General features: G+C 56.9%; 1 protein-coding gene across 1 annotated transcript in view; it reads left to right on the top strand.

Moving 5' to 3' along the window:
• KCNC1 (potassium voltage-gated channel subfamily C member 1) overlaps positions 1-27,429 on the top strand; it is a 38,783-nt gene that overhangs the window by 8,242 nt on the left and 3,112 nt on the right. The window contains exon 2 of the mRNA XM_046685023.1: positions 20,264-21,197. Coding sequence (XP_046540979.1) covers positions 20,264-21,197 — 934 coding nt within the window. The remainder of the gene's footprint in view (positions 1-20,263; positions 21,198-27,429) is intronic.

Genomic DNA, 27,429 nt, shown 5'->3' with positions numbered 1-27,429 from the left:
CTCCTTGCGCATCGTCGGCCCAGCTCCTCTCCAGGACATGTGTGGGCTCTCCTGACAAGGGTGCTGTCACCAAGCAGGCAGGAGCCTAGGGAGGGGGTCTGAAGAGCTTCCTGCTACCTCCACTCAGGGTCCCTCAGCCACTCTCATTCATTTATTTAGGACACAGTGATCACGCCCTGCCTGGGGTCGCTGCTGGTGCTGGGCCCCTGTGAACCATTATTGGCTTGGTAGACTTACCCAGCCCTCTCACGGGCGCAGACCTGTGGGTGCCACCTCTTTAAGGTGTGCTTGCTCGGGCCGGCGGGTTGCCCTCTTCTCCAGGCCTTTCTCTTGGCCGTCTGTCTTCAGGAAAGGTGCACTCGGAGAAGAGATGCTCCGCCAGGCTGTGGGGCTGGAGCAGGGTGGGGCCAACTTGGATGGTGTAGGGCAGTGTGGAGCGGGGCGCGTGAGCCGCTGCTGTGCTGCATGGGCCTGGGGCTGGGTGGGGGTGTTTGCAGTGGTTGCTGTGGGGGCTGCAGGGGTGGTTGCTGGAGGAGTCTCACCCCTGGTGACTCTTGTCATCCTATTGCCCGGGACGTTTCACAAAGGGCAGCCTGCTGGGCTCTGTCCCTCAAGACTTTGATTCCTGGATCTGGGGGCAGTAATGATGGTTGCTCCATTCTCGGGTGTTGCTAGTGCTCCGTGAGGGAGGACCTGCAGTGGGGCCTGGGAGATGGGGGGCTCCTGCTGCTCGGGGTGGCCCTCCTGCCGCCAGCATCAACATCACCTGAGCCGTTGATAGAAGTGAAGAGTTTCAGGCCCCACCTGGACCTACTGATTCAGAGTCTGCATTTTAACAAAGGTCCCCAGATGAGTCACGCGCACACTGGATTCTGAGAAGAGCAGAGGCAAGCAGCGGGCCCCGGCGGAGGTGGGGCTTAGGACGCAGAGCCGCCTGGGGGAGTGTGCAGGTTGGCAGGGCTTCACCAGGGATTCTGATCTTTCCTTGTGCCCAGGACGTTGGCGTCAGGGTGAGGGGCCTGGGGGTGAGGCCCCAGCTCAGTGAATGGCCATCTGTCCAGTTGCTCAGACCTGAAGCCTGGCATCGTCCTTGATTCCTCTCTCTCCCTCACGCATCAGCAAATCCTGTTGTCTCCATGTTGAAAACATACCCAGAACCCGACTGTCCCCTCATCTCCACTGCTCCCTCCCTGGATGCGGCCACCATCTTGTCTCCCTGGGTTACTGCCGGCTGTCCTCCCCGCCTCTGCCCTAGCCAGCGCCTTCTCCACACGGCCAAATGCAGGTCAGATGGAGACCCCCGTGCTCTGCTCCCTCTGGCTTCTGGTCCCACTCAGGGCTGAAGCCCGTCGTCCCTCCAAGGTTCTGAGGCCCCATCGGAGCTCCCCACACCCACCCTCGCGCCCCACTCTCCCGCCTCTCTCCTGCTCGCCCCTGCTGGCCTCTGGTTTTCCTGCTTCTGCCTCCGGCCCTGTATGCCCCGTCCGTCCCCCTGGAGACCTTGCCCTCACATGCTCCCCCTCACTCCTTCCTGTCTGGACTCAGATGCCGTCCTCTCACATGCACCCCTGCATTCCCTTCCTGGTCGCATTCCTGTTTTCTCGTTGGCCTTTAACACCATCTAACTATATTTTCCTTATTTACTGGGTTTCTTGTCTGTTTCCCCAGCTAGAATATAAGCTCCACCAGGGCAGGGATTTTTGCCTCTTTTTTAAAAAATTATTTTATTGAGGTCATATTGGCTTATAAAATTGTGTACATTTCAGGTGTATATTATTACATATAAGCTTCTGTATAGACTGCATCGTGCTCACCACCGATAGTCTAGTTTTTATGCATCACCATACATATGTGCCCCTTCACACCTTTCGCCCTCCCCCCACCCCCTCCCCTCTGGTAACCACGAATCTGTTGTCCTTTACCCATCGTCCTACACTTGGAACCTACGACAGGGCCCGGCACACCGTGGGTGCTAAGTAAATATTTACTGAGAGAATGGATAGGAGGCCAGGGCTCCAGACCCAGGCAGACATTGGCGCCTCGCCTTTGAGCCTGTTACTGGCCGGCCCCCTCCTTCTTTACGGCACCCGGGAACATAGGGCGTCCATCCCCCAAGCCTGGAGCGGTGATGGAGAGGCCGAGGCTGAGGCAGTGCTAGGAGGGCTGCAGTGCACTGACCAGGGGGCCGAGGGCAAACCCCAGTCAGGGCAGAGTTCCACCTGCCACTGTCCCTGCCCAGGGCCGGATGAGGCTCTTTACATCCTCTCCCTCCCTCCCCCCACCTCTCCAAACTCACCCTTCACTCCGCGTCAGCCCACCACTACCCACAACCACAGCTCAGACGCCAGGAAACTCTTTTCCAAAACCAGGGTGCACAAGCTCTTAGGATGGTGACGTTGTAGGGACACTGGGTTTCCGGGTCCACTTGGTTCAGCCTAACGCCCAAGTCTGACTTCTCTTGGAACCGTGTCTCCTGAGGGCCGGCCAGGCTCTTTTTCTCGCTTCCCCTCTCCCTGCCCCTCCCCTTCCTGTCCACCTGCTCCCCTCCTTCTCCCATCCCATTGTCGCTTCTCCTTCACCACCTGTGTTTCTGGGAAGTCCTAGGCATTAGTTACTGGCTTTCATCACGGACTCTTCCCTCGAAGGCCTACGATGCTTTTGGTCCCGAATCCCCCCGCTTCAAGCCTCAGTTATGTGTTCAGTAGAAAGTGGGTGGGCTTCCAGGCCAGCCCCCACTTCCTGGCTACCCGACCTTGGCTCTATGACCTGGAGCCCCGTTCTCTCATCTAGAGCCAGGAGGCCCGCGTTCGAATCCCAGCCCCACCACTTCCCCGCTGTGTGACCTTGGACAAGTTCCCTAACCTGTCTGTGCCTCAAGAGGGATATTAATAGCACGTGACTCATAGGGAGGTTGGGAAGATTGAATGTGTTAAGCACTTAGCCCAGAACCCAGAACGTAATAAGTGCTTAATTATCGTGGGTTCCATTACTGTCCTTTTACCAGCACTCGGCCCTGGAAGATCCAGTCGCTCACCTGTCCCTGTCTGCTGCCTTCTTTCAGCAACCGACCCTCCCTTCAAATACCTCTCTGGGGGTTACCTCGCCTGCCTTGGCCCTGGGGCCCCCTCCTTCCAGAGTTTGTCTCCCAGGGGCCAGATTTCAGGGATGTCACCCTGGGAGGCAGGCCTGGATTCTGTCTTGGTTTTGCCACAAGCCTGCTGTGTGTCATGGGCAGGTCACGGCCCCCTCTGAGCCTCAGTCTCCTCATCTGTCGTAATGGTCTGCTCGTCCCTGCTCTGCCTCACTTCCCAGGTGTGCTGGGGCGTGAGAGAAATGGATGATGGAACTTCCACTTGCAGGTGGAAAGGTAGGGAGGGCCACTGCCATCAGGCTCTGGCCAGGGCCAAGCACGGGGACCTGAGATGCTGACAAGTGTGCCAGTGTGGTGGGGCTGGTGGGTGGGGACCGTGGGTCGCAGCTCAGGGCCTTGAAACATCTCCTCTTTATGGGGGATGCTCAGGCACAGGGGCAGTGGCGGCAGAAGCCAGGCAGACCCCAGGAGCCACTGGAGCCTGGGGGCTAAGGCCTGGGGATCATGTGGGTGCGAGGGGGCGGTGCCCGCTCTGGGGCTGGGCTGCCCCGCCAGGCTGACGCCAGGCTGGGTGGGGACAAGCTAATATTAGCTGGGGCAGCCCCAGGCAGCTGAGCTCAGGGGGCCTCAGGAGCCAGCCTCACTGCGCCCAGGCTCAGATGCTGCTTCGACCTGGGCCACGGCAGCCAACAAAGCTTTCTCAAGCCTGTACAGGGCCTCGGATGCCCCTTCCACACCGGCCCAACCCAGCCCCTTCCCTGCCGGCTTGGCAGCCCTGCGCCGGCTTCACCCTGGCTCTGGCTCATGCCCATGGGCCCCTTGCCCACTGCCCAGGGTGTGCCTCCCTCACCTCTTCCCTTCCCATCCCCAGTGCAGGAAGGGACTTCTCTCCCACACCCCTACTCTACACGTAAAGATAGTCCGTGTGGTTCCCTGCCACAGGCTGCTGTCAGCACTCATTCACTCATGCATGCAGTGGATACTTATTGAGCACCTGCTTACTAGGTGGCAGGCACTGCACTGGACACTGGGAATAGAGCAAAGAACAAAACAGGCAAAAATCCCTGCCCTCAAGAGGCTTCCATTCTAATGAAGGGCAAATAAAAAGAAACAAATGGATACGTGGAATATACAGTGTGACAGATGGTGAGAAGTGCCGTGGAGATGTACAATGGCGGGAAGGGTCCAGGAAGTGCTGGGGGTGGCAACTTCAGCTAGCGTGGCAGGGAAGGCCTCCCTGAGCAGGTGATGTTTCAGCAAAGACTTGAAGGAGGTGAGGAGGGAGATGTGACATCTGAGGGACAGAGGGAGTGGGACGTGCAAAAGCCCTGTGAAGGCATGTGCTTGGGGTTCAAGGCACAGCGAGAGGCCAATGTCCAGGGCTGGGCTCAGAGAGCCAGGGGACAGTGGTAGGTCAGAAAGAGCAGAGCAGAGCTCCTCGCAGCCCCACTGGGCTCCTGACAGTGGGTCTTGCCCCTGGGCTCCCGGGGTGTGCCAGCCCTGTGCTGGGCTGTGCTCACGGCTGCGCTGCCCTCACTCCCCTCTCACGGCCACAGGGGCTCTACCTTCAGGGGGCTGGGCCTCAGGGAGGGGCTCCTGCCTCACCATGGTGGGGACCTCTGTCCTTGCCTTAAAGGCCAGCTGTGCCCTAGAGGAACACTGGGACCACACATAGCTGCCACCAGGCTGGGGTGTGAGCTGTTCTCTGAGGGATGTGGGGCTGGAGAGAAATTGGTGACGGAGCCAGAGGCGAGGGGCCCTTCCAGACAAGGGTCTTGTGGGCACTCTGCATCTACACAGCCCTCCCTCACTGCTCTGCTGGGCCTCCCTCCAGGTGTGCTGAGAGACGATGGTTAGCGCGCTAGTTACGGGTCAGACTGGAGCCCGACTGCCTGGGTCCCGACCTGGCGCTGCTGATTCTCAGCTGTGTGGCCCCTGGAGGCCCACCCAGCTCAGCCATAAAGGGGGGCAACAAGAGTCCCTATTCAGCGGGTGCTGTGAGAATGCAACGAGATAAGCTGTAGAAAGCCCTTCACCCAGCGCATGGCCCAGCACAGGTGTTCAAGTTATGCACTGGTATCATTCTCACCATTTGGCACACAAGGCGTCTTTCTAGGATGCTCTGCAGACACTGGCCTCACCCACCTGGGCGTTCTGGGACTATGAACCGAATGTCTACAAAGAGGGTTGCTGTAACCAGAGAGACTCCGGTGGCCCCCTGGGGACCTTCTCTGCCCACGAAGGTGGTAGAGCGGGAAGCTGTGGCTCCCTTGGGCCTTGTCCCCAGGGCAGAACTGTGTATATACTTCAGACCACAGCCTCCTGCCAGGGCCGACGACTCATCACTTAGAGATTACCGTTTTATGCTCAACATCAGGGGCTCTCTGAGCAGCCGTGAGCGACATGGTCACCCACTGGGCCACCTGGATCCAGCCAGAGCCCTGGGCTGAGGGCTGGCCTCTCAGAAGCCCACGTGGCTGTCCTCTGCTAGGGCCGGCTCTGGGCAGTGGCTTCTTCTCGTGTTGCCGTGGGTACTCCTAACTCGGTCCTGACCAGCCCGCACCCCTGGAGCCTGGCACTCAGTCTTCTCATCTCAAAGTGTGCATCGTGGTGCCGCCTACCTCTCAGGGATGCTGGGGAATCCACCAGAGGCAGGAAGAGAATTTGTGAGGGAGAAAATATGGGTCAGAGCAGGACCATGTGCAGGAGACCACCGTCTCAAGGGAGTGTGAGGAGGGGACAGGGTGGAGGCGAGAGCACAGGCCTTGGACCTGGCCAGGCCTGGGTGTTGGTCTCCCTGCCTCCGTGTGGCTCAGGCAGGTATCGTCTGGCTGAGTCTGCTTCCTCCTGTCTGAAATGGGATGAGTCCCAGAGGGGCAAAACCCCAGCAAGGTGCCTGGCACACAGGAGGCTCTTACGGGGGGCTGGATCTGCCTGCCTGGGGCCCCATCGAACCTGGTCCTGGGTTCAGATCCCCAGGACAGCTGGTGTGAACGAGGCCCTGGCTGAGCCACAGAGACAGGGAAGCAGGCTGTGGAAGCCTCGTCCGGTGGCCCTGCAGCCTCAGGGGCTTGCACCACTGTCACCGATAATATATTTAGTGACACAAAGGTCAGAAATGCCAGGAACTGGCTTCCTTTCTAGGCCGCAGTAACGGTGTCTCCCGAAGCCTGGCTGTCACCAAGAGGATATTTTTTCCTGTCTGGCAGTCTCGGGATCTGAGTAAGAGCCTCAGAGGGAGAAATTGCTGTGGTTTGCACCGGCTGCCCAGTCTTTCCACGCCCATGGCCCTTCCCAAACCTAGTTGTGCTCCCCTTGGGAACCCTTCCGTCCCACCTCTCCAGGCGGCCCAGCCTTGGCCTCCAGGCATGGCAACTGTGCCCAGCATGCTCTAGCTCCCCTGCCTCCTGCCTTTGCTTATTCTGTTCTCTCTGCCAAGAATGCCCTTTCTTCCTCCACTACAATCTGAAACAATCCATCCTTCAAGGCCTGCTTCGACGGCCCCTCCTGTCTGGAGCCTTTCCTGATCTGCCTCCTGAAGAGCTGCTCTCCCAGAGAACTCTTCCTGCCCTGGTCCAGCTGCCCTGTTGAGGTTACCTGTCACCCCGACTCAGCGGCAGCCTCTTAGAGGATAAGGACCAGCTTAAGGAATGGTCATGCCTGTTACATAATATGGCATCAATGAATCTTTGCTGAAGCAACGTGCCTCCCAACAGCCCTGGGAGGTGGAAGGATTAGATACGATCCCCACTTTATTGATGAAGGAAAAAATGGCCCAGAGAGATGAATTTATTTGTACAAGACCATCCAGTTAGCAAGTGGTGGAAGAAGGCTCAGCTCCCAGGTCTTTTTGGGGGCGTTAAGAAGGTAACTGGAGCAGTGCCAGTGTCCTTCCTGCACTATGTGCTGTGGTTCTCTGGTGGAGAATGAGGTGGTTGGATGGACCCATGGGTGATAGACAGCAGACGAAAGAATGGATAAAAAGATGGCTGCCTGGATGGAGATGGATGAACGGATGGAAGGAAGGGTGCATGATGGATCCCAGCTGGTGTGTAGCTTGGTGGATGGGTGAACGAATGGATGGATGTGAGGATCTCTGGATAAATTTCTAGTTGCTTGGCTTCAAGGCAGGAGAGGAAGTCCCACCTCTCATGAAGTGAAAACATCCAGAGGATGGGACTTGGAAGCTGAGGGCTTCAGGGTGGAAGGCAGCGGGGAGCAGCCCAGCCCGCACGTGGAGAAAGTGGGTTTGCCAGAGGCAGGGGGTGGATGGTTTGTGGATGAGGTGATGGGAGGATGAGGTGGTGGGAGCTGGGGGCAGGGACTGGCCTGGGGACCTGGCCCACTCTCAAATGTGAGTGGCTCTGATGGAGCAGACCCAGAAAGGGCTGGAAAGAAGTTGCAGCTGGAGCCATGTGACAGGGGAGGCGCAGGGCCCGGGGTTTTCCAGGCTCCCTGTGGCCACTGGAGGGCAGACAGTGAGTGGGGAATTGGCCTCTGAACCCCAGGCCACGCTGAGCATACCTGGGATTTCAGTCCGTTCCGCGTGGAAGGCCACTCTTCCTCCTCAGGTCCCCAGCCTTGATGAGCGAGCCCCTCGCATGGCTCTGGGGGCTGTGCTCAAGGCTGCAGCACAGCCCTGCTGGCTGGGGAGTGCGCCCTCCTGAGGCCCTGGATGGTCCGGGCTCAGGTATCCTGAGGTCCACCATCTTCCCACTGCTTTTTGCCGTCAGTTCCCAGACACTAGACATGAGCTCCAAGGCTTTCGTTCTAATTGCCTAGCAAGGGCCAGTAAAGGGACCAAGGACATGGGTGGCCAGTAGTTGAGCTCAGCAGGCCTGGAGACTCAGATGCTGCTAGGCTGGAGCAATTCTTCTAGCTGGAGTGAAGTGTCTCCGTTTGCACAAAGCACAGTGCCGTGAGCTCCAGGCTCCCTCTGGAAACCCTGCTCTAGTGTTCCCTGGCACCAGGCTGCACCCCCCACACGCTGGCCCCGGCGATCTCCCTGGGAAACCAGGTCCCAATGAGAGTGTCTGGTGCACCGCTAACTGCTCATTACAGTCACGGCTGCAGCTAAGTATAGCTCCAGCACACACGGGACCAAGACAACAGGGGAAAGTCTTCCATGAGAAACCTCCATGTGCAAACACGCAAACATCTGCACGCACATGCGCCCCACACTCGTGCATACCGATGCACTGATGGACCCATACCTGCACCAGCACAAAGTTTCATTCATTCTCTCAGGCATTCATTCAATAAATGTTTGTTGAGGGGCTAGGAGAGTGGTTAAGAGCATATGCTCTGGAGTCAGAGCTGGGTTTCAAATTCTGACTCCATCACCTCCTAGGTATATGATCATGGGCAACTTAACCTCTCGAGCCTCAGTTTCCTTCTTTGTAAAGTCAGGATGGAAACCTCAGTATGGACCTCAGAGTTGGTGCAGGGGTGGAGGAGGAGCAGCATGTAAGAGTGCTTGGGACAGGTCTGGCTCAGGACAAGTGTCAATACACAGTAGGTGTCCTTATTCTCATTACTGAAGACCTACTGTGTGCCTAGCTCTGTGCTGGGAGCTTTATTTGAAGCTGTTATTTCAGAGGCGGTTGTGACAAGTGGTGCCTGGTGTGTAACAGGCACTCAGTAAATATTAATGATTGAATGAATGAACAAATGAGTGAAAGCTGTGTCAGTGGAGGACCAATGTCCTTGGAACTTTCTTCTCTCAGGAGGAATCCACTCTCACTTGGCTCTCATCCAGGCTGTGTCTCTGGTAGGATCTGGACATTCTTGTGAGTTGAGGCCACCCCTCATTACGCAGGTGGGGAAACGGCAGCACCGTGGGAGCAGGCACGTCCCAGGCCAAACAGTCAGCAGTCAGTGGCCAAGGCGCAGAGTTGCCACCTTGAGCCAGCCTAGCACAGGAGAGGTACCTGGTCTAGCTGCAGCCCCTGAGCCCCTGAGCCTCTGAGCCCATAGCCCTGGTCGGGCAGTGGGACCCCTGGACTGGCACCAGGCAGGTCCATCTGCCAGGCAAGGGGCTGGAATTCTGTCCGACCTGGGTAGGAAAGAAGCCTCAGGATTGGAAGGTACTGCTGCCGTTCCGACCTTTGAAGAGGCCGGCAGCTGAACGGCCTGGGCCATCTCCTCCCTTCGCACCTCCTCAAAAAGAAAGTGACATTTCCTGGTGCTTTTTTAAGCCCAGGCTGGCTGGGCCAGGCCGGCGTGGGGTGGGGAGGGGGCGGGTGGCGCTGGGAGTCACAGCCCGAGCCTCTCCTCACCTTGAGTGATCTCAGGAGGCTGGGAATAGACACGGTCTCATCTCCTTGCCACGTGTCCCAGATTCCAGTTCCGACGCCCAGATTCGAGATTCCACACTCCAGGGCCTGCGTGCAGGTTTTGAATTCCACATTCTGGCGCCAGTTCTGCTCCCTGGACTGGACGCCGGCTGACGGACTCCACAAGGGGCCAGCGCCTTCAGCTGGCCAGCCTGCTGGGAGGAGGACGTCGGCCCCTCTCTGACAGGGAACCTCCGTGCCCTTGTGCCCACTCTGCTCAGTCATTCATGTTCGCAGCCTGTGGGGTTCAGGTCTTTTTTACTGACTGTGCCCATTTTTGTCAAGAGGTGAACGTGATTGCGCCTGCTGCCGGTGTACATGAGTCTGCTGTCAATGAGTGTACCCATTGCCAGTGTAGACATGGATCTGCTCTCAACCACCGTGCCCACTGCTAGTATAACAAACAATCTCTGTGGAGACTGAGCTGATGAGAACGTGGCTGAATGATGAGCAGCTGCGTCTGTGGCTGGTTCAGGCACAGATTCATGAACAGATGTGATCCTTTTACCTGTGTGGGCTTAGCTGTGCTCCTGGTCCCCAAGGGGCCCTCTTCCGCTGCTAGTGCAGGGCTGGGCCTGATGGTGGGGCCAGCGTGATCCCCAGATCGAGCCCCGTCATGGACCTTATATTCTAAGGGGGAAGATAGACAACAAATAGGAAAACTAAGTAAATTAGAGAGTGTGAAGGCCAACACTCAACCAACTGGACACTTAGAACAGGTGAATGTTCTTGTCTGTCATTTGTACCTCAATAAAGCTGGGAAAAGTTCATGTGTTCAAAATGGAACGTGCTGAGGGGTGCAGGGAGTAGAGGAAAGAAAGTCGGATGAGTGGGGTGTGGTTGAGACTTTCAGCAGTGGAGAGTACGCCCGTGAGATGGTGTCACGAGGACATTTGGAGAAGGGCGTTCTGGACACAGGGAGCAGCCAGTGCGCGGGCCCTAAGGGGGGGCGTGTGTCTGGCGTGTTTAAGGAACTCGTTTGAGGAGGTGGGTGTGGCTGGAGCAAGCAAAGGGGACAGTGGTAGGAGAGGAACTGAGAGGGGGAATGGAGGCTCAGATCACATGGGGGCCTGCAGGACATGGTGGGGACCGTGGCTTTTCCTCTGGGAGAAACGGGGAACCAGTACAGGGTTTTGAGCAGAGAAATGACACAATCAGATTTACATTTTAAGAGGATCGTCTGGCTGCTGTGTGGAAAATAGTCCTCGAGCACGGGAATGCTGGATCCGGGGGAACAGTTCAGAGGCTCTTACCGTAACCCCGGGGGAACCGAAGATGGCTGCGACAGCGGTGGTAGCAGTGTGGGGGGAAGTGGTCAGAGTCTAGGTTTATTTCAAGCTGAGCCAACAGGATTTCCTTACAGATTAAATGTGAGGTGTGACCAAAAGAGAGGCGTCGAGGATGACTCCAAGGTTTTTGGCAAGAACGTCCTGGAAGGATGGAGTTGCTATCTCGTGAAGAGCAGCAGGCTGCAGGCGGTGGGGGTGGCCTGGAGTCCGGCTGATGTGTTGAGTTGCAGAGAGCTATTAGCCCTTCACCCAGAGATGCTAAGGAGTTGGATGCTGAAGACCTGAGTTCAAAAGGCTGGGCTGCAGATAGACATTTAAGAGTGCGCCGTTAGTGGCATTTGAATGGGTAGTGGTATGTAAGCCTTGAAACTGGGTGAATTGCTCAGGGAATGTGTGTAGATGGAGAAGAGGACCAAGCACTGCCCTCCAGGCTCCCCGATAGTTAGAGGCTGGGGAGAAGAGGTTGGCAAGGACACTGAGAAGGAGCAGGGAGTGAGGTAGAAGGAAGATCAAGACTGCGGGGCTCTGGGAAGGGTGACCAAAAGGAGGGAGCAATCAGCTGTCTGAGCTGCTGCTGGTCAGGAACGTGAGGACTGGGCATGGTTCCTGTTCTTCCCCCCCCAGAACGCTTTTCCTGGGACCCTCTGTCTCCCTAGCTGATTCTTACAGATCCTTCCAACCTCTGCACACTTGTCACTTCCTCCTGGGAGCCACTCTGACCCCAAGACTTGTTAAAGGCCCCTCAATGCCTTGCCACCTCATATAGGTACACTCTTACTTGTATGGTTATTTGATAGATGTCAGTGTCGCCTGCCAGGAGCTGTGGCTGGTCTGCTCACTCTGTCCTCGCTGCCCTGCACAGGCCTGGGAGAAGGCGTAAATATTTGTTGGAGGGAGAGCAGGTGGGCAGTCAACTGTCGTCCCACCTGGGCTGTGCCACTGCCCTCCCTGAGCTGTCCCTCTTTTTATTCCCCTCCCCCCAACACACACATGCATACTGTATACAGTTGTCCCTCCGTATCCGCAGGTTCTGCATCCGCAGATTCAACCAACCGCAGGTCAGAAGGCCTACGATGGTTGTGTCTGTACTAAATAAGTATGGACTTTTTTCCTTGTCATTATTCCCCGAATGATACAGTATGACAACTATTTACATAGCATTTCCGCTGTATCTATACATGTACATGTCTGCCCTGTTGGGAATTAGGACCCTGACTCGATGCAAAAACATAAGTGGGCATTGGGGGGGATTTTCCCAGTGGATTCCTAGTGGACACACGGTGGAGCTTGGAGCCTTGATTTTCTCATCTGCTAAATGGGGGCAGTCAAGACTGTCCCGCTAACGGCCCAGCTGTTGATGTGTGTATGTGTGCGTGTGTGTTGTTCCTCTGGGATTCAGCGTGTGAGGGTGTTGTAAACTGTGGACAGCTGTGCCCGATGTCAGCATGAGGGGAAGACTACTGTCTTCCTCCCAGGGCCACTGGGTGGATGCGAGAGAGATTTACAGATGGTAGCCCTGGCGCATAGTGGTTTCAGAGGCAGAGACCTGGTTTCAAATTCTGCATATCACTTCTGAGCTGTGTGGGTTTTGGTTTTTTTGCATGTCTTAACCACTTCGAACCTCAATTTTCTTATCTGCAAAATGGAGGGTGAAAACCCTCAGAGAAGTTTTTAAAGGTAATGGGATGCTGATGTAACAGCAGTCATGGTTACTTTATAGCAGAAGTCAGGGAGGCTCAACAAAGTGGATACTCCCGCCACTGAGGCAGTCGTGAGGACTGAAAAGGGTAAAGCGCAGTCCGTTTAGCCGCACGCAGCGGGTGCTTAAAAAATTAGACTCTGAACCAGTCCAGGGAGCCGCCCAAGAAAGGGAGTGCGAGTGGAAGCCAGAGGAAGCCTGGCCTGCAGGAGGGGGCGCTCAGGGGGGTCCTGAGGCCCATCTGCAGGCGTGGGCAGGGCTGTCACGGGGAAGATGAGGAGCGGGTGTGTTCTGGTGACCCCAGAGGGCAGAACTGGGATTGCTGGGAGAAAGGGGCGGGGAGACTGTCTTAAACAACAAATGAATGCCTGTCCCTAAAGCTGTCCAAAGACAGAGTGAGTGGTTCGGGAGCTCCCCATCACTGCCCATCACCAACAGAGGCATCTGCCCCGGCGTCACTGCACAGGGGATTATGGAACTGCCCCCGGGGAGGCCTCTGTAGCCTAGACAGGGTGCCTTCCTACTCGCTTCCTGATTGTGGAGTCTCAGTGACGAATTTCTTATTACAATCTGTGGCACAAAAAGGTTCGAGACACACCTAAAAGAGAATCCTTAGAAATAAAGAGGGAAGAAAAAATGAGAGTAGTATGATGAAGAGAAGAAATAGTGATGCGTCAAACCCAGGAAAAAGATTACTCCAGACTTGAGTACGAAATTTAGCTGAGCTCCCTGGCAGGCAGAGCAAAAGAGGAAATATGAAGGGTTCCAGGACTCTTCATTTACTAACAGAAAAGTAGACAAGTGCACCAGGAGACACACAATCAGACACAGTTCTAAGACCTGAGCTAGAAGAGGAATTTCCTGTGTGGAAAACTGGTAATTCTCAGAGTTTAAGATGCTAGTGGAGGAAGGTGTTTACTGTCCCATCTCCAGGAGGGACTCTCAGGTCACAGGAGTGGGTGGGATGTTGGCTCCTGATGGGCTCCCTGGGGTCCTGACACCCATCCTTCCTGGCCTGTGGGACTGAAGGGCACTCTAAGACAACACAGCCCCGCTCTCCTGAGGCACTCAACCTGTCCTTCCCACCCAGCCTCATTTCCTCCCAGCCAGGCAGCGGGTCACCTGGAAACCCTGTGGAAGTGGGCGTGCAAAGGTCCCGTCCCCCTGAGGATAGCATGTCCCTCACCGGCTGGAGGCCGTGGTGCTGGGTCTTGGGCTGTGGCCCCGGGAAGTAGGCTCTGAGGGCCAGGCTGTTGGCCTGAGTCTCCCAGGTGCCTTCCAGTGCAGCGTCCTCTGTTCCATGGCCGTCAGATTCTAGGCTTTTCTGTGTCTGAGACACTCTGATCCTAGGTGCTCTGTTGTGATGGGAGAGGACCAGGTGGGAGGAGCCCCCGAGGGTCAGAGGTGGGAGGTTGGCGTGGGGACTGCAGCCAGGTGTTTGAACCCCTCCATCTTACCTTCTGTGTGTTTCATTTCACCATCACAACCCCCGAGAGGCAGGGCCTGTGATCACGCCCCCTCCCTGTCCAGGAATGAAGTCTCACAAAGGGCAGTGAACTTGTCCGGGGTCACCAGCCGAGCCAGGCGCCACATTTCAGCTTGGTCTGACTTCGAAGTCCTGCCATCTCGGCTGCAGCTGCTGCCTCCTTTGGCAGGAGGGACCGAGCTGTTTCTGACCTGGATCTGGAAGGCAGGCGGGCCCTGGACAGCGGAGAGGGCCTGGAGCGGGTGGGAGGCAAAGGCTATGAGGCTGCCATCATGGAAGCCCCGTGCCAGCCCAGCACTGACGTTCCGGGAGAGCCTGGGCCTCACTCTGCTGCACCTCTGGCCGGTCCCTCCCGTCCTGGGCCTCCTCTTCTCCTTCCTGCCCCACGGGTGGCTTTTGGACTGAAAACCTCTGAGGGCTTCCTCTGTCCTGATGTTCTGGGTTCCTAATGACCATGTTTTCACAAGTCCAAGGTACAATCGATTTCAGACATGCCTTGAGCTAAATAACAGTGTGTTGGGGACATGGGAAGAAATGCTATTTTAAGGGTGTGTACATTTTATGACATATTTTCATTTCTAAAATGTGAAAAAATGTGCATCTTGGAGTGAAAGCAACATGGGAACCTCTGCCACCTCCACGTTTGCCAGCTGAACTGTGGGGCAGCCCTTTCTGGCTGTGACCTGGGTCTGGGGTCATGAGTGAATTCCGTGCAGTGGGCTCTTGTCTCTCTGGGAGTCTGGGCTCCTTGAGGCCTGGGCTCTCCTTGTCTGGCCCTGGTTCCCCTGCTGCCCCGGCTGCATCCCGGGACTGAGAGGGTCAGTGTGGTGCGATGAGCGGGTTCGGAGCTGGGCACAGCCTTGCCTTCCCCTGGGCTGGCTCAGTGCCTCTTCTTGCTCCCACCCTGTCTGTCCTCTCTCAGTCAGGGACAGTCCCGGAGAGAGGGGCACCCAGCCCCCAGCCAGTGACCACCTCTGGCATGGAAAAGGGTCAGGGCCCTGGGCTGGGTCTCAGCTCAGAGAACACGTGTCCAGAGAGCCAAGCCAGACCCTGATTCCCTTAGGAGATGGCCCAACATGCGCTCACACACACACACACAATCACACCCCATGCATGTCCTTATATACACACACACTACACCCCATGCCTATCACACATACACACCATACCCCATACATATCACACACACACACGCACACACATTTCTGCCACCTACATGAACCACATATCCCCCCACAGTGACCACTTACACAAGCTTTGTATACATGCCTCGTTTCAGGTCACATAAACAGGTGACACACCTTCACTGTGTACACACCTACTCCACATTTACACACTGTCTCCCCTCCCCCCCCACTCTCCCCAGCACACAGACTTTTCCCAAACAGGCGCCCACACGGCCATGTTCTCAGCACACACTCTCACACACTTTTGCTCACACCCTCCATGCAGCACCGTGGAGAGCTCCTCCCGCTCGCTGCTCCCTGAGCTGGGTGCCAAGAGGGGAGGATCAGTGAGAAGGATGGGGGCCAGGACCCAGAAGCCGGATGGAGTACTTGGGACCCTGCCACGCCTCTCAGGGTTGATGGTGGAGGCATTTATTTTTGGACCGAAAAAGGGACTGGACCCCAAAGAGCCCCCTGTCCCATCTCCTCCCTTGAAGCCCTCAGCCAGACCAGCGTGCCGTGGGCATGCCCAGTCCAAAGGAGTCCAGACGAGTCTAATTCAGTTTCCAAAGTCAACTCGACTGACAATTTATTTAGGCCAATTGGCCATCCCGCCTGCTCTGCATCACTGACTCCGCGTGGATTAACTCAAACGCTGCACACCCCCACTGGGCAGATCTAATTAGGCGGAAAAACTGACCTGAAGCCTCTGGGGTCCTGGGGCCTGGACACCAGCCAGGGCTCCCCTAATTAGCCCCACTGCCTGCAACCTTGCTGGGTCTCAGAATCCTCAGAAGGGACCAGCTCCAATCCTCACTGTACCGATGATGAAGCTGAGGCCCAGAGAGGGGAAGTGACTTGTCAAGGTCACACATCGAGTAAGCGGCCAGACCAGAATGTCGGTCCCTGCACCATGTTACAACCATCGCCTTGTTCCTGGAACGCCAAACTGCAAGAACAGATCCGCACGGCAAACTGCTGAACGGTTCCGAAAGGCAAGCACAATTTTCTACAGATGACTGTGGCATAAATGATTTATAAATGAAAGTCATAGCACATATTGGTCATTTTAATAGATAGTAAATTGTCTTCCTGATTTATGGTTTCAGGGGTGGGGTTACGATAAAAATAACTTGGTGATTTATAAAATATTCTTCCTAAGTCAACAGATCGTTAGTAGGTTTGTCTGACTTTACAGCCAACAGCCTCACCACCCTGGTTACCATAGAAATGGGATGCCTTGCTCTGTTGCCATGGCTACCATTTTCTAGAACACAATTGGTGGGTCTCTCACAGTTTGTGATTTGGTTCTGGGGGAAAAAAGCCAGAAACTACCAGCTTGGGTTTATGCTGCATTGTCAGGCGATCTTGCCTGTGTTGTCTTGAAATTTCACAGGGTGGTCACTAAGGTGGCCAGGCTGGGTGACAGGTGCTCCTGGCTGCCGGGCAAAGCTCCCTTTGTGCCCCTCATCAAACTAGCTGCCCAGGAGGGACTGGCCTCACAGCTGGCTTGGATTCTGAGTGTATGGGGCATAGTCACTGCAGAGGGGCCTGGGGACAGGAGGCATGGTCTGGCAGGTGGCAGGAAATCAGGAAACGTATGCATGGTGGGCAGGCCCTGGGGACGGGAAATCCAGACGCTGGCGCTGTCTCAGCAGGGAGGCAGGCAGAGGAGGCAGAGGCGAGGCGGGCTGGAGCTGCCATCCTGTGGGAGAGACAGACACTGAGTCAGTCACACCCAGTGGGGGCGAGGTGGGCAGAGGAGGGGCCGGCCGGGTGGCAGCGCCTGGGGTCTGTGCTATTCGTGGTGGAGATGCTGTGTGGTGACCACTGCTGCACCATCCGTGTGCTCTGAGATGTATGCGCCGGCGCCCTGTGGGGCTGCGGGGCTGTGCGCCTGGCCGTGCAGCACCTGGGTGTTTATGCCTGGTGGCGGTGACGTGCTGCAGGACGCTCCAGGTGCCCCTGTGTTCTCTATGTATGTGTGTTGGGGACACCGTGCTGTAGTTTGTGTGGCCACGTGCACAGTGTATGTGGTTAGGGAATGGGCTAGGTGTGTCTCTGGGTAGTTATGTGTGTCTGTGGGTGACTGGTCTGTGGGTGACTGTCCCATGTCCTCTGGGTTACTGGGGATTGGGGGGTAGACAGCTCACATGGAGCTCCCTGCTCTTGCCAGCAGCCCCTACTGGGGGTGACAGCCCAGGGTTACTGCAGAGGGGCTCCCAAGGCTTGCTGCCCTGGGCCTGCCCAGCCGAGGTTCCCTTCCTGCCAGGGGTCAGCAGATCCCAGGAACTTCCCCTCCCCATCACAGACCCCCTCCCTCTGGCTGGGTCCTTGAACAAGTTAAGGTTATCTCTCAGCCTGCCGTCTCTAGATCTGAGAGGAGGTGGGCCAGATGGGGATGCAGGCTAGCCCACCAAGGCTACGGTCCATTGATTCCCCGAGGAAGGTGGGGCAGTATCCATGTCCCCCGGGGCTGCTGCTGCCCCAGGTGCTAGTAAGTCCCAGCAGCGAGGCCCAAGAACGATCCAGGCTTGGCTGGGCTCCACCCTGTGGATCCGGGCACCCCGCTCTCTCCCTCTCTGGAGACAGCATAGCCTGCCCTCAGGCAGTCTGGGCTGTGGGTGCCAAGCTCCAAGATGGAGCCACAGACACAATCAGGGCCAGCTACCTGGTAGCTGATACTTTTAGCCCCAAGAGCTTAGGTAGGTCTGATGGTGGAGAGCTTGGCTTCTGGAGCTAGATACATTTGGGTCCAAGTCTCAGCTTCATCACTAGCCTTAAACCCTTGGTTTAGTCCCCTAACCTCTCTGTACCTGGGTTTCCTTTTTGGCACAATGGGGTACAACTACCTGGGAGGGAAGGGAAGAATGAATGAATGTATGATGTATGGAAGAGAGAGAGGGAGGGAAGGGAGGAAGGAACAAAGAAGGGAAGGAAGGGAGAGAGGGAGGGAAGAAGGATGAATGAGTGTGTGGATGAGAGGGAGGGAGGGAGAGAGGACAGAAGGAAGGAAGGATGAGTGGATGGAAGGGAGGGAGAAAGGAAGGATGGATGATGGATGGGAAAAAGAAAGGAAGCATAGGTGGATGGAAGGAAGGATGCATAGGGATCACACTTGAGAGTAGTCTAGGATAAAAGTTTTGAAAATTACACAGTGCTCTCAAACCTACAGGACTGTTAGCTACCATCGTGATTGGCTTGGGCAGATCTCCTGTTTCTAGGCCTCAGGCTTCCCAGAGCCTTCATTCTGTAGCATGTAGTGTCTGGGGCTGGGTAATCCCTGAAGGCTACTCTTACACTGACATTCTGAAGTGCTGACTTTGTCCCGTCCCCCACTCCCCGCCCCTTCCCCCAGCCCAGAATGTGCCTTGGAAGGTCCATATTGGTTTCTAAATCCCTGCCAGGTTGGGGACCAGGTCCCATGGCCATGGTCAACCCAGACAGGGCTGTTCTGGGACTTCCAATGCTGCCCATCCCCTCACCAGGGGATGCAAACTAAAGAAATTGCCAGAAGCAGCATGGCTGCTTCCCACTGCAGATACAGGGGGAGACTTGGCATTCCTGGAAGTATTCTGTGGGGGCAGCTCTATAGACCAAAGGCGCCACCCGTTCCAGACTGTAGCCCAGGGCTACCTCCAAGGGGCTGGCCCTGTTCTGGCCACGGTCTGTCATGGGAGAAAGGGGACCCAGAGGGGAGGGGAGCAGTGGGAACATGCAGGCGGGAATGACCAGTTAGGTCCCTGGAGGACAGCTGATTGACCGGGATTCTGTCTGCCCAGGGCGGTGCCCACGGAGGCCATGGTATGTTGGAGTTCCAGGGGGACCCAACTGGAGGCTGTAAGAAGAGTCCTTGCCTGGAATTCAGTCTGAGAAGGAGGGTTTGAAACTCAGACAGCTGCTTGCTTCTTTTTCCTCGGGTGCCAATGTCTGCTAGGGGCTAGAGAAGCCCATGGGGTCATCAGATGGGGCCATCAAACCAAGCTAAAGGGTCTCCTGAACCTTTCTCCAGGGGGCTCAGGGCCAGAGCAGGTGGTGTGGACAGGCTGGGTTATCCTGGCCGTTTCCGTCTCACTGATGGGGTCTGAGAGGAGCAGGTACCCACAGATGTCTGGAAAGCCCCAGCCCCTCAACAGCTCCTCCTCCCTCTCACCCGCACCCCTCCCCTGGGGCTGGCAGGCAGCAGAAGGGGATAAGCAGACTCTGTTGTTTATGGTGACTTTGAGGACCCCCTGGTCCAATTCTCCTAATGCTTGAACCCTCAACACAGTATCTCTGATAAATGACCATTTAGCCTCTATTGAATACCTCCAAGGATGGGGAACTCACTTCAGGTTCGTGGTGTGAGTTCCTAGGAGGATAGAGAGAGGGGCTAAAAAAAAAGTCATATAAGACCTGGAGCAGATACACATCTTCTTCGGTTCTAGATAGGCTAGAAAGAGAGCCCACAAGTGGGGCACAGATCCGTGAGAAGGAGAACAAGTAGACTGGAGTAGGAAGGAAGACAGATGGAACATGAAGCCTTGGAGGGGCCTGAGCCCACCATGGCTGCCCACTCCCGTTTCTTTGCCAACTTCAGCCCCAGCAGGCCAGGTCACTTTGATTAGTCAGCATGGGCTAAGTGCTTTAATAAATCACCCCCAAACTGCAGTGCTTAACACAACAGAAGGTTGTTTTCACTCAGGTGACAGTTCAGGGAGGGCATTTCGTGGATGTCTTTCTTTTTTAGGGACTCAGGCCCCTTCCTTCCGGTAGCTCTGCTGGCCCCAGGCCTTAGCATTTGACTGGCAGTCAGGGGAAGAAAGCGAGCGTGGGAGATTGAGTGGGAAGGTTTTATGAGTCAGCTTGGGCATTAGTGCGCACCCCTTCTGTGCACTGGCCACTGACCGCAGTCCCATGACCCCACCCAACCCCAGGGGAGGCTGGGAGATGTAGTCTAGCTGCACATCCGGGAGGAAAGGTAAGGCGTCTGTGAAAACAAAGCAATCTGTCACAGCCCCTTCCTTCCCCAAGCCTCCTCACCCCATGCCCTGAGGAGGGAAAGGTGGCCTGTCGGCTTGGCCCATGTTGGAGGGAGCATTGTGCAGGCGTCTTCCCCAGGCCTGGCCTCTGCGTGGACCCAGCACAAAGGCACCCCAGGTTTCTCGCTCTGGGTGGGAGGGCCTCCCCTCTGACACTGTGTGTTTCTCCCCCACAGTATGTGGCTTTTGCCTCCCTCTTCTTTATCCTGGTCTCCATCACCACCTTCTGCCTGGAGACCCACGAGCGCTTCAACCCCATCGTGAACAAGACGGAGATCGAGAATGTTCGGAATGGCACGCAAGTGCGTTACTACCGGGAAGCGGAGACGGAGGCCTTCCTCACCTACATCGAGGGCGTCTGCGTGGTCTGGTTCACCTTCGAGTTCCTCATGCGCGTGGTCTTCTGCCCCAACAAGGTAGAGTTCATCAAGAACTCACTCAACATCATTGACTTTGTGGCCATCCTCCCCTTCTACCTGGAGGTGGGCTTAAGCGGCCTGTCTTCCAAGGCTGCCAAGGACGTCCTGGGCTTCCTGCGCGTGGTCCGCTTCGTGCGTATCCTGCGCATCTTCAAGCTGACCCGCCATTTTGTGGGCCTGCGGGTCCTGGGCCACACTCTCCGCGCCAGCACCAATGAGTTCTTACTGCTTATCATCTTCCTGGCTCTGGGCGTCCTGATCTTCGCCACTATGATCTACTATGCTGAGAGGATAGGGGCACAGCCCAATGACCCCAGCGCCAGTGAGCACACCCACTTTAAGAACATCCCCATTGGCTTCTGGTGGGCCGTGGTCACCATGACAACGCTGGGCTATGGAGACATGTACCCACAGACGTGGTCCGGCATGTTGGTGGGAGCACTGTGTGCACTGGCGGGTGTGCTGACCATCGCCATGCCCGTGCCTGTCATCGTGAACAATTTCGGGATGTATTACTCCTTAGCCATGGCTAAGCAGAAACTACCAAAGAAAAAAAAGAAGCATATTCCACGGCCACCGCAGCTGGGATCTCCCAATTATTGTAAATCTGTCGTGAACTCTCCACACCACAGTACTCAGAGTGACACATGCCCGCTGGCCCAGGAAGAAATTTTAGAAATTAACAGAGCAGGTAGGAAACCTCTTAGAGGCATGTCGATCTGACCTTTCACCTCCGCCCCCTGTAGCGATGATTCCAGATTCAGTCAGACTGCTTCCTTAGTTCCGTGGGCGACCCTGGACCCCGCCCTCAATCTTGAGGTGTGGAGCCTGGGGGCCCAGGGAGATGCTGGGCAGCCAAATTCACATGGCGAGAGCCTGCTAGAGGAACCTCACTGGTGGCTCTGGGTAAGGAGGTTGACGTGCTGGTCTTGTGAGGTTCTGAAGAGATGACTCGGCCCTCAAGGTTGCTAAGGACTCTCTTAGCAGGAGCCTGGGGGGCTGCTCCTTGGTGGGCAGGAGTCAAGCGTGAGTCTCTGACTCAGGCCGCTGACCCAGTGTCGGGGCAGGATGGGGGTGAGTGTGATTTTGAAACGCCAGACAGCTTTTGCTTTGGTCTTTACACGGCTCCCTTCAGGCTGTGCGGACGGCACAAATGGTGCATGGGAACTGGCAGGAGGGTCCCTGCAAAGGCAGTAGCAAGGATTCTCACCCCCGACAGAGCCTGTCTCCATAGCTGAGTAGAACTCCTGCTCTGATTCCGGCTGCCTAGCTCCAGGTGTGTCCTGGGAGACGCCTCCAGCCCTCTGTAACAAGCTTACTTACCCCATAGCATGCCGAACCAACTCATCTTCTACCACCACTCTAGAGTTTAGCGTTTATCTTTAGGAACCTGTTGGAGTGACTCTAGCTTTCACGTTGTCTGTTTGGGTTGATGGTCGAGTGGGAGTTTCTGGTGGCCTTCTGATGGAAGCGGCTGGTGAGCCAAGGACTGGAGGGGGCCACCACCCCGGGCAGCTTAGACGAAAGCGCTGCAGACCAGCAGCCGCCTCCCACCAAGGGTTCTCCCCATTTCCGGCGGTAGGGACTGCGGCAGCAATACATGACATCCCAACCAGTGGGCAACCACTTCCCGGTGCATTCGGTGGGCGTCGGGGAACGGGGAGGGGGCCATGACACAATACTAGTCACCGTGGGATATATTCTAATATTCCATGGCTAGTGGTTCGTTCTGGGACTATCTCAGTTTTATGAGAACCTGCACATAGCACATAAAGTTGATCATGGGGCTCTGGTCCGAAGAATAAAGCCCACAGTCTACCTCTAACCATGGAATACCATCGACTTATTCTGTGGACACAGGGATTTCAAGGGAGTGAACGACCCAGAGGAGAATGGCAACACTGAGCTGAGAAGGAGTGCCGGCGTGAGGGAGGCGGAGTGAGTGACAGGTAGCATTTAGTCTGCGAAGGATGTCCCGGTGCCCACGTCTGGCTGGGGGGCTGCAGGCTAGCTCCGACTTAGAGGAGCAAGTTTCCCCCGTTTTGGGGGAAGATTGATTCCTCCCTGCTGACGTGCTCTCTGGCCCGCCACCCCAATCCTGCTCCTGATCTGGCTTCATCCCACAGCTGTGCTGCCCAGGGCAGCACCCCCAAGGCTCACTTCTCTGCCCGCGGGGGCTTTCCAGCCGCTCACCAGGCCCCCTCCCCCTCCCCACTTCCTGGGATTCCTGTAGGCACCTGAGAGAAATGTGGTTAGTGTTCTGGGCTGGGCCGGGGGCAGGCAGGGGTCTCAGAGGCTAGAACAGGGGGCCTGAGGTGAGGCCAGGCTCCCCGGCCAAGGCATGGCTTCCTTTCAGTGAGTCAGGCATGGGCCGGTGGTAAGCTCCTGCCCCACCTCTCTGCTTTGCATTAGCTAGCTGTTTGACCTCAAGAGCCCCTCCATGGCAAGGAAAATTCCTGAGGCTCTGGGGAGGATCTGGCCTGGCCTAGCCCCCAGCCCCATTCTCGGCCCAGCAGGAAGAGTTCAGCCGAATGGCACCACCATTGCACTACCTGACCCTTCTGTCACACCCTCCCCAATACTGGCTCTTTCAGGACTGGTGCCAAGCATGGGTGTCCCAGGTCAGGCTTCAAGGATCCCCAGTTCACTCCAGTCGGGCAGATTCCTCTGTTCTCCTAGACAATGCCAGTGTTCTCCACGTGCTGAGGGTGCACACACACACACACACACACACACACACACACACACAGTGCAGACATGTGTTCTGACATGCACACCAGCTAGTCCCAGGGACACAGCCCTCTTCCCATGCTGCAGCAGACCTGTAAGCCCATGCACTCTGTTGGACCCCGTGGGCCCCACAGCCATGGCAGCCCTGCTCCTGGGAGCCTCCTTGCACTGGCCCCAGGTCTCGGGGACCCAGAGAGCTCTGGCTTGAGCAGTGTCTATGGCTGAGGAGGTATTTGAGGCCCTCCCAGGCTTGCCTTCTGGAACTGGGTGCCTGGACCCTCTTGCCTGTCTCCCCCATCCCCACGCTCGATCCCCACTCCCCTTCCCAAGTACTCACTTCCCCTGGTGGTGCTGTCCTGATGTCCAGACCTGTCTACCTTGGCTCTGAGACCCACTCTGAGCCTCATCCCTCGCCAGAACATTCCTCCCTCCGAAAGCTGGTGTGTGAGACCCACGTTATCTATCACCAAGAGGGGCTGTGGTCCTTAGGAGGTCTCCCCCCATCTCTGCGTCCCTGAGTCCCTCTCCATTTGCCTCCTTTTATGTTTGCAACTGTGCACCTAGATGGATGTGGGGCTGGGGGTGAGTTTGTGAGAGAGTTGATGGCGGGGAGGGGAGGCCGAGCTGAGGAAGGCAAATGTGAGCGGAGACCAGACCCCACAGGAGCTGAGAGAGGTGAGATGCAGCCCCCGCGCCTTTCCAGCCTTGCTCCACCCCCAGGGGCGGTCAAGTGGCCTCAGAGAAACCTGGGATTCTCCAGTTCTACTTGTAGAAGCTGGGTTGGGGCCAAGTGTAGCATGCTGGGCTCTGAGGGCACTCCCCCAGGGCCAGCCCCTGGGACTCCAGCAAGGCCTCCGGGTCATGCCTGCAGCCCCTGCCCCTCACCTCCACCCTCTGGTCTCTCCTGAACTCTCAGGTCTGTGTGTCTGTGAGGGATGATCTGGTCTCCTCCTTTGTACCATGGCTGGCACGGCCTCAGTGTTTGGGGGATTTGTCCTGGGTGGGTGGGTTGTAGGGCCTCATGGGGGGATGCCAGGAGGGCACCTTGCTTGGTTAGGGACTGCCTGGGGTTCAGGGCCTGGGAGAAGCTGCTCCTCTCCCAGAATGGGGCTCAGCTACCTCCTCCGTCTGCAGTCGGGGGCCCAGGCCGCCTGCTCCAGACAGCTTGGAGTGCTCCCTCTGTCCTGCCATGTCCATTCACGTCTGTCTTGTCCATCTCTGCTCCTGTGATATGGGTTGCTCCTCTGTGGTGCCACGTCCAGGGCTGCTGGGGTCCCACCATAGGTGAGCAGGGGGCTGGCACAGGGGAGGGGTGGTGGACAGACCCCCTTCCTGCCCATGGCCTTGGAGGGCAGCAGTGAGGTCCCAGAGAAGCCCCTGCCTGGGCTCTCTGGGAGCTGCCACTGCAGCCTCTGGGTCCTATTTGTGGGGGGTGGAGGTTTCTCCCCTGAGCAGCCGAGTGCAAAGTGCCCCTGCCCGGGCCCTCTCCCACCTTTCCCCTGCTGAGCTGCAGGGGCTGCCAGGGTGGTGCTGGCCCATGGTGCAGGGAGGGTGACAGGACTGGGGCAGAGGTGACCAGGCAGGGTGTGGGCAGGGCCCCTCTGCTTGGATGCAGGGCCAGGGTGGGCAGCTGGGGCCCTGAGTGGGGTCCACGTGGCCCCAATGGGCTAAGGGGAAGTAGCAGAGAGGTGGTCAGACTCTGAGGGCCAGGCTGGGTGTTCTTTCTGTGTTGTTCACATTCTCTCTCTCTCTGTCTCTCTCCACTAATCATGTCTCTCTCTCCTCGTTTTGTTGCATGACTTGTGCCTGTTCTCGTCACTGTCCTCTGCTGTGTCTTTCACAGACTGTCCCCAGTTAGCCTGGGACTTTTTTCCTGAGCCCCCAGCTGGGCAGACTCCTCAGGGCTAAACCCAAGGAAATGCCCAGCACCCCCTCCCCGCCCCAGCCCTGCATGCGCCCCCGGCGCCCGCCGCCGGTGTGAACAGTAAGTACATCGGCGGGGCCTGGAGACCAGGGCAGAAAAGCCAGCCCTGCTGGCTGAGGGCCCGGACACCGGGCTCTCCTTGCTCCAAAGTTTAAAAAAAAATGACCCTCTTGCGGACGCTCATCTATCTCAGCCCATTTCAAAGCCTGGAAACCATCTCTGTGAGACGCTGCCCATGCTGCCATTTCATCATTGCAGGCTTGCGGGTCTAGCTGGGCTGAGGGGCCCTGGATGAGGGGAAGCAGGGTTCCCAGCCTTCTGGGGAGCCGGCGGGAAGTGAGGCTCCTGGTAGCCACCTCATCCAAAGGATGGGGGGAGGAGAAGGGGAGTCTTGGGTGAGCTGGCACCTCTGGCCTTTTTCACGGGTTCCCCAGGTTTGGAGAGTTGGCTCCTCCTTGGTTTCTCTTTCTTCTAGCCACCTCTCTAGAGTTGGTGGGGGGAAGGCTCCCAGTTTCTGAGAGCACCCCAAACCGCAGATAAACGAACAGCCCAGGGAAGCTGGCTCCTTCACAGAGGGAGACCTAACCACTCCCAGCTGGTCATAGACTCTCCTCAAAGGTCATGGTTGAGAGAAGTGGCAGGTGCCAGGGGTGTCCTGGGAGTCCCTCCAGGGAGGGAAAAGTGCCCAGCTCACATCCCCCCAGGGACCCCTGATGGCCATCCCCTGTCCCTGGCCCCTGCAAGGAAAATGGGCCCCAATTTTGAGCCCTTTAAAGGTTGCAGGAGCTGCATGCTGCAGGGCTATGGCACCGGGGGGCAGAGCCAGAGGAGGGGTCTCAGGCTCCACCACCCATCTTTGACCCATCCCTGGGCAAGAACTGCAGGCTGTAGATACCTCACTTATAGACGATGGCCAACAGAGAGACAGCAAGTCCTGGCTCCCGTCCCGGATGGAGATGCTGCCTGTAGGACTCGCTGTCTTCCCCCTGAGGAATATTTGTGCAGGGTACCACAGGCCCTGACTTCCGCACCCTCGTCCACTTCCTCCTCCCGTATACTTTCCTCCCCTTCCCACAGCCGCCCTCCTCCCTCAGCCCAGAGACCCTTGGGAGGGAAGACAGGGGCCAGCCAGAGCAGGAGGCTGGACCAGGCCTGTCTGTGGGCACATGTGCTAGGCAGACCCTAGACCCCAGGGAGGCCCCAGCCCCATTCCCGTGCTGTCAGAGTTACCTTGGTAACTGGCCTTTCTGGTTCAGAGTAAATTGGGGAGTGAAGCCCCTGGGATTTGTCAAGAAACGCACTGTACGTGAAATGCTTTGCCATCTTTTTTTTTAAGTTCCAAAATTATGATGGGATTTTTTTGGATTTGCTTTACGAATAAACCTGATTGGTCCATTTCTCTTTTGACTGACTGCCTCTTTGTAGTGACATGATGTGTACACGGGCCGTGATCCAGCCCGCGGGCACGCTGAGTGTGCACGCGGAGAAGGATCACCTGTGCGTGTAGTTACATGATGTGAACAGGGTCACCGAAGAGGGTTACATCGGGCGGGACTGTCTCCAGCTTTTCTCCCCTCTGTCGTCTTTGAGAGAGCCTCCCTTCTGTGGCCACGCCCATGTTGGTGTCGTCTTCCCTGCAGGCTCTCCTTCTAGATGGAGCCTTCAAGGAAGCCACGGTGCCCACCGTGGGGACTGAGTTGGCTCCACCCTGGCCAGGAAGATTCTGCTTTGAGGGCAGAGAGCGTGGGGCAGGCTCAGTCTTCAAGAGTGATGGAGGCGGGCAGAGGCCAGGCAGAGCTACCTCTGCCAGCTCCAGAGGCTTCCATGGTGCTGCTCCTGGACTTGGGAGAGGGCCAGCTCCCTGCTCTGGCCACACTTTGCCCCCTCCAAATGTGCCCCACACCTCCTGTCAGGTTCCCTCTCAGGCTACCACAGAGGCCAAGACTCGTCTTCCCACCCGAGTCCATCAGCCGCTGTCGTCTTTACACATCCATTTGCTCTGCTTTGCCGGGGACGCTGCCGAGATGAGACAGAGGATGGGAGCCCCTCCCAAGTCATGACTGCTCTCACTGCCTCATGCCTACATCCCTGTTGTGCCTGTGCAAGCTGCCCAGGCCTGCTCGGGGCAGAGCGGGGTGGAAGACGCAAGCTTGATCCGTATGGGGATCAGAGTGGACTGAGTGACCAGCTTAAGTCTGAGTGGGGGATGGAGCAGACTGCATGGTCAAATTGGCTCTAGGGGACAGAGGAGACTGTGGGCCCAGGCCTA

Source organism: Equus quagga, chromosome 14 (assembly GCF_021613505.1).
Source record: "Equus quagga isolate Etosha38 chromosome 14, UCLA_HA_Equagga_1.0, whole genome shotgun sequence".
Lineage (NCBI taxonomy): Eukaryota > Metazoa > Chordata > Mammalia > Perissodactyla > Equidae > Equus > Equus quagga.
Note: the sequence above shows the minus strand (reverse complement) of the source record. Positions and strands in the feature narration are given on the sequence as shown.